General features: G+C 35.2%; 1 protein-coding gene across 12 annotated transcripts in view; it reads right to left on the bottom strand.

The window, feature by feature from the left end:
* LOC107659515 (tropomyosin alpha-1 chain-like) overlaps positions 1-7,478 on the bottom strand; it is a 30,743-nt gene that overhangs the window by 5,100 nt on the left and 18,165 nt on the right. For 5 of the 12 annotated variants that reach the window (XM_016448491.1, XM_016448488.1, XM_016448486.1 and 2 more), the window contains 3 exons: positions 6,699-6,761; positions 6,399-6,468; positions 1,504-1,582 (listed from right to left, as the gene is read on the bottom strand). In XM_016448491.1, the coding sequence (XP_016303977.1) occupies positions 1,504-1,582; positions 6,399-6,468; positions 6,699-6,761 (212 nt within the window). Of the gene's footprint in view, positions 1-1,088; positions 1,583-6,398; positions 6,469-6,698; positions 6,762-7,478 lie in introns of those variants that run through there. The other 7 variants (XM_016448493.1, XM_016448492.1, XM_016448489.1 and 4 more) reach the window with 3 other exon arrangements.

Genomic DNA, 7,478 nt, shown 5'->3' with positions numbered 1-7,478 from the left:
ACAATACACGAATTGAACCATTCGGTACGAGGCTTTCGGTTCGGTACGCATTACAAACCGAACGATTCGTTGGACTAATCCTATTACATTTGGAAAATGAAAGGGCTTAAAATGTGTGAAATATAATGTTCTCAGTGCCACTGGTCTTAACAAGGCAGCCCAAATGACGTAACAGGCAACGTGCTGGGGTGCGTCGAAAGACGAGGATCTTGTATCGACGATAGCCAGAGATAGTCAAAAACATCAATTATTGGCAATATTAAGAGGATTTGGCATTTTCAATTAATGTAGCCCCGTTACATTCTTATTTTTATTAGGCCTATTATTATTATTATTATTATTATTATGAAGTTACTTTTATTATTACATTTTATTATTAAATTAAAATTACAATTAATTTTCCCCCGCAATATTACCACATAACTGACGCGCTGCGAGGATAACAAAAGATAAGGCTATTTGCTCCTCAATTAAAATGTTTTAAAAAAGGTATTTTAAAACAGGTCTATTATACAATTAATTATAGGCCTATAATTAAAATATTAACACTGCAGTCATAAATAAAAATCAATGAAATAAAAAGCTTTATTTAGCCCATTTAAAGTGCCGACTTTCAAAAACAACCTGTTTAACACCAAATTCGTTTCTTCAAATTTAAAAAAAAATGTTTTACCATGTACGGACCACAAGAAAAATATTAAGGGAATAAATTAAAACAGTTAGCTATATACCGTTATCAGCATATGTTGAAGTAGATTCGTCTCTCGTCGTCTCTGAGAATATGCGGCGTCAGATGGCGAAAACTCCGTCATTACGCTTTTACTTTCTAGTGCTATTCATTGGCTCGCCTTCATGGTATAAAACATACACACACACACACGCTATGTTAATATATAAACAAAAATGAAATATTCTGAGCAATTCTTTAGAGGAAAAATATCTTAAATATTTTATTTTAATATTATATATTAAATATTATTATTATTATTATATTATTTTAAACTTTTTTCTTCAAATTTTACAATAATTTCATGTTTATATATTTAATTTAATGTTTTACAAAGATTTAAATTTTACATTTATATAACAAAATATAAATAAACTAACTTTTAAAGCTATATCACCCAGACCTAGTACTGACCAGCAACAATTGAACCAAACATTTGAGAGTTAGGAGTTTTGTTTTCTCACAATATTATTTCAAATGAAGAAATACAATAGTTATGAATTCAAATCACAAAACTCCTATACACTGACTCTACAAGCCATGGCCTTAACATTAACACCCATGGACAAATTTGCAATAAGCAAATACTTCAAATACCTCAAATAACAGTACAGGAACCATAAGCATTGTAGAGTTAGAGATAGAGTTTTTAAACAGAAGAATGAGTCATATAGTGTGTGAACTGAAGATACAAGACCTTATTCAGAGCGGGTGAGGGGGGATTATGGGTAATGGGGGAGGGGCACAGGCACAGGCAGAGACCGCAGATGAATTACATTGAAGTCATGTCGTTGAGAGCGTGGTCCAGCTCCTCGCTGATGGCTTTGTACTTGAGTTTCTGGGAATACAACTCATCTATCGGGATTTGGGACGGTGTGTTTGATGGAGGGGAGACAGAGGAAGAGGTGGAGGGAAGGGATAAAAACAGGTGCAGGAGTGAAGCATCCAATCCAGCGGCAAGACGAGCCCCGGTGAACCGAGTGACAGACAGCGAGAGAGTGACGTGAAGACAGAGAGAGAGAGAGAGAGAAAGAGTGGAGGGAAAACAGAAAATAAAGTTAAAGGAGGAATGGAAAGGAACTGAAACACAAGGCAAAGACCATGACAAATTCGTCAGAGTCACCGTGAAACCCCAAACAGGGTCGCTCACAGGTCACTTAACGAGATGTTAAATGAATTCTGTCATAATTTATTCACTCATGTCATTCATTTAAAACCTGTAGGACTTTAATTCTTCGGTGGAAAACAATGTCAGCAAAATGCCCAGAATGCTCTTTTCCCACCTGTTGAAGCTTTTAAATCTCATTTAACTCATTATGGCTTTTCTAGATGTCATTCCAGGTGCCACTGGTTTCTGCGTTTCTTGTCATTTGTCAAACCTTCATGTTTTTAATATTTTGTATACTTTTTATATAGTGCAAAAGTCATTAGCTATGTTTCCATCCACCTATTTTTATGCGCATTTTGGATGGAAACGCCAAGATGCGCATTTAAAAATAAATAAATAAACTTACGCGCTCAACTAAGTAGGATAATTTTCTTATCCGGTAAGAAAACATGCACATAAAATCGATGGAAACAATTTTACCGAATAAATTCCTTCACGCGCATCATGTGACTTTGCGATGGGACAGCATACCTGGACCGACCAATGGACTGATCTCATTGCACAGCATCTGAAATGCTAGTTTTGTCATTCTAAAATGCTTGGGCAAAGTCTCATCAAAGTGCTTCGTTATAATTAACTTCAAGCACTGCGTTCCCAAACAGCAGGCTCCGAAAATAAGATTACATGACCATGCTTCATCTGTGCGCTCTGAAGCTCGTAATTTATTGTAATAAATTATTATATACAGTGCCTTCTCCTAATGCAGCAAATTAAATTTCTCTTCGTGATATTTAAGTTAATCAGGAAGTGACGCTTTTGTACTCTTCAACTCACTGGATAGAAACCGTGCTTTATTCGCAAATGTTTTATGCGATATTCCAATTTTGCGCACAAGTTTATTTCGTAACTTTGGATGAAAACATAGCTACTGACTACTTTTACAGTACTTTCTGTCAGGTTGTGTTTTAACACATACCAATAATATGAAATAAATGCACTTTAAATGTAAAAATATTTTTTAAATAAGTCTGTTCACCAAAGCTGCATTTATTTGATCAAAAATACAGACAAATCGTGAAATATTATAATTTAAAATAACCGTTTTCTATTTGAATATATTTTAAAATGTAATTTATTCTTGTAATGCAAAGCTGAATTTTCAGCTTCATTACTCCAGTCTTCAGTGTCACATGATCCTTCAGAAAGCACTCTATACTGATTTTCTGCGCAAAAACATTATCGACTTAGAAAGCAGTTATGCTGCTTATTTTTCTGGAACCCGTAATGCATTTTTTTCAGGATTCTTTAAAGAATAGAAACAGCATTTATGTAAAACAGAAATCTCTTGTAACAGATGTCTGTACTGTAACTTTTGATCAATTTAATGCGTCCTCTATGAATAAAACCATTTCTTACGTGGAAAAAAAAAAAACTTAAACAGTTGTGTAAATATTCCTTCATGGTGCTTTTATTTTCATTTTGGGACTCATTTTCAGTTCCTATTATGGGAAGGGAGCACTCAGGGAATTCATGTGTGAACTAACTGTTTATGTTCCACAGAAATAAATTAAATAAAACAGGTTCGACATGAACGCAAATAAATAACAGTTTTCATTTTTGGATAAACTATCCCTGTTAAGGTTCTTACTGATGCCTCTCTGACCGGGATATTGAATTATCACAGATACATTAACAAAGTGCAAATATGGCGGTACAGTTATGAAAATGAACTTGGGCTTGTGTAAATCCAAATACGAGCAGAACAGGAGAAGACTATTTAACAGCAGCGTATAAAAGCCTAATCAAGTTTAAATGCTGCGTGTAATTGGACCTCAGTAACACGAGTGTCATCTTACAAAACAATGTGAAGTCTGTGTGTGTGGATCTGCACAATGACTGGTCTCTCCGAAAGAGGTGATGCTTAATTGTGCAACTGAACCGATAAGGAAGCTGAAAGAAGGCCAGTAGGGCAGAAGGTTTGAGGAACAGAATGACGGTAAAAAAAAAGAAAGAAAAAAGGCTGAAAGCTTTATGACCTGAAGCGAAAGGAGTAGTCGCACTGAATACTTCACAATCACACGTATGAATGAAAATTTGACAGGGGCTGAAATGACTCGAATGAACGAAAGTCGTACCTTCAAGGTCATCAATGGTCTTCTCAAGCTTGGTGACTGACCTCTCAGAGAACTCGGCACGGGTCTCGGCCTGCAGCAGAAAAAAATAATTGAGACTGCTGGGACAGTCATTTGTAGCTAAAAAAAGTATTTAAATCCCCAGAACTGGTGGGGAAAAAATCTAATCAGATAAGTTATTATTGTGTGTGATATATACACAGTAACAGTGATCTAAAACTATTCATATAGTGATATAAGACTTGATATACTTGCCCCCCCTGGACAGAAGGATGACTAAATACCATGAAAGATGTTCATACCTCCTTTAGTTTGTCAGTGAGGACCTTGATCTCCTCCTCGTATTTGTCTTCTTTCTGTGAGTACTGAAGACATCATAAGAGGGACAGACATCAAAACACACACCAGCACATGAGCATTTAACACTACATTAGCACTCCGCTCAATAACACTCTTAGGCTTTGTTACTGCACATAAACCAGAATTTTTTTCTCCAATTCTCATATCTATGACTGATATCTCATATCTTTCGCATGCCAATGTTCCTGAAAAAAAATAAATAAAAAAAATTATATGTTTTTAATATTTTGTATACTTTTTATATAGTGCAAAAGTCATTAGCTATGTTTCCATCCACCTATTTTTATGCGCATTTTGGATGGAAACGCCAAGATGCGCATTTAAAAATAAATAAATAAACTTACGCGCTCAACTAAGTAGGATAATTTTCTTATCCGGTAAGAAAACATGCACATAAAATCGATGGAAACAATTTTACCGAATAAATTCCTTCACGCGCATCATGTGACTTTGCGATGGGACAGCATACCTGGACCGACCAATGGACTGATCTCATTGCACAGCATCTGAAATGCTAGTTTTGTCATTCTAAAATGCTTGGGCAAAGTCTCATCAAAGTGCTTCGTTATAATTAACTTCAAGCACTGCGTTCCCAAACAGCAGGCTCCGAAAATAAGATTACATGACCATGCTTCATCTGTGCGCTCTGAAGCTCGTAATTTATTGTAATAAATTATTATATACAGTGCCTTCTCCTAATGCAGCAAATTAAATTTCTCTTCGTGATATTTAAGTTAATCAGGAAGTGACGCTTTTGTACTCTTCAACTCACTGGATAGAAACCGTGCTTTATTCGCAAATGTTTTATGCGATATTCCAATTTTGCGCACAAGTTTATTTCGTAACTTTGGATGAAAACATAGCTACTGACTACTTTTACAGTACTTTCTGTCAGGTTGTGTTTTAACACATACCAATAATATGAAATAAATGCACTTTAAATGTAAAAATATTTTTTAAATAAGTCTGTTCACCAAAGCTGCATTTATTTGATCAAAAATACAGACAAATCGTGAAATATTATAATTTAAAATAACCGTTTTCTATTTGAATATATTTTAAAATGTAATTTATTCTTGTAATGCAAAGCTGAATTTTCAGCTTCATTACTCCAGTCTTCAGTGTCACATGATCCTTCAGAAAGCACTCTATACTGATTTTCTGCGCAAAAACATTATCGACTTAGAAAGCAGTTATGCTGCTTATTTTTCTGGAACCCGTAATGCATTTTTTTCAGGATTCTTTAAAGAATAGAAACAGCATTTATGTAAAACAGAAATCTCTTGTAACAGATGTCTGTACTGTAACTTTTGATCAATTTAATGCGTCCTCTATGAATAAAACCATTTCTTACGTGGAAAAAAAAAAAACTTAAACAGTTGTGTAAATATTCCTTCATGGTGCTTTTATTTTCATTTTGGGACTCATTTTCAGTTCCTATTATGGGAAGGGAGCACTCAGGGAATTCATGTGTGAACTAACTGTTTATGTTCCACAGAAATAAATTAAATAAAACAGGTTCGACATGAACGCAAATAAATAACAGTTTTCATTTTTGGATAAACTATCCCTGTTAAGGTTCTTACTGATGCCTCTCTGACCGGGATATTGAATTATCACAGATACATTAACAAAGTGCAAATATGGCGGTACAGTTATGAAAATGAACTTGGGCTTGTGTAAATCCAAATGAGCAGGACAGGAGAAGACTATTTAACAGCAGCGTATAAAAGCCTAATCAAGTTTAAATGCTGCGTGTAATTGGACCTCAGTAACACGAGTGTCATCTTACAAAACAATGTGAAGTCTGTGTGTGTGGATCTGCACAATGACTGGTCTCTCCGAAAGAGGTGATGCTTAATTGTGCGACTGAACCGATAAGGAAGCTGAAAGAAGGCCAGTAGGGCAGAAGGTTTGAGGAACAGAATGACGGTAAAAAAAAAGAAAGAAAAAAGGCTGAAAGCTTTATGACCTGAAGCGAAAGGAGTAGTCGCACTGAATACTTCACAATCACACGTATGAATGAAAATTTGACAGGGGCTGAAATGACTCGAATGAACGAAAGTCGTACCTTCAAGGTCATCAATGGTCTTCTCAAGCTTGGTGACTGACCTCTCAGAGAACTCGGCACGGGTCTCGGCCTGCAGCAGAAAAAAATAATTGAGACTGCTGGGACAGTCATTTGTAGCTAAAAAAAAGTATTTAAATCCCCAGAACTGGTGGGGAAAAAATCTAATCAGATAAGTTATTATTGTGTGTGATATATACACAGTAACAGTGATCTAAAACTATTCATATAGTGATATAAGACTTGATATACTTGCCCCCCCTGGACAGAAGGATGACTAAATACCATGAAAGATGTTCATACCTCCTTTAGTTTGTCAGTGAGGACCTTGATCTCCTCCTCGTATTTGTCTTCTTTCTGTGAGTACTGAAGACATCATAAGAGGGACAGACGTCAAAACACACACCAGCACATGAGCATTTAACACTACATTAGCACTCCGCTCAATAACACTCTTAGGCTTTGTTACTGCACATAAACCAGAATTTTTTTCTCCAATTCTCATATCTATGACTGATATCTCATATCTTTCGCATGCCAATGTTCCTGAAAAAAAATAAATAAAAAAAATTATATTTTATTTATATATATATATATATATATATTCTTTATATATTCAGACTGTGTAATCCATAGATAAAAACCACTGACATGTAAATTACCAAAGATGTGGGACTATTTTCACAGATGAAAATGTGTTCGTTTGTGTCTTTAATATGTACTAGGGCTGTCAAATCGATTAATCGCATCCAAAATATAATTTTGTTTACATGAGGAGTATGTACTGTACACATTTATACACACACACATATATATTTAAAGGGGTCATATGATGCAATTTCAAATTTTCCTTTCTCTTTGGAGTGTTACAAGCGGTTCGTGAATAGATAAGATCCCTAAAGTTGCAAAGACTAAAGTCTTAAACCCAAAGAGATATTCTTTATAAAAGTTAAGACTTGTCCAAGCCCTCCTAAAATGCCTCGTTTAAACACGTCCCCACATGTCTACATCACTATGTGGGAAGATTTGCATAACACCGCCCAAATGTTCACGCAAAGAAAGAAGGCTTAACTTTGATTTTCA

This window comes from Sinocyclocheilus anshuiensis, unplaced genomic scaffold (genome assembly GCF_001515605.1).
Source record: "Sinocyclocheilus anshuiensis isolate Anshui unplaced genomic scaffold, SAMN03320099.WGS_v1.1 scaffold387, whole genome shotgun sequence".
Taxonomy (NCBI): Eukaryota; Metazoa; Chordata; class Actinopteri; order Cypriniformes; family Cyprinidae; genus Sinocyclocheilus; species Sinocyclocheilus anshuiensis.
Note: the sequence above shows the minus strand (reverse complement) of the source record. Positions and strands in the feature narration are given on the sequence as shown.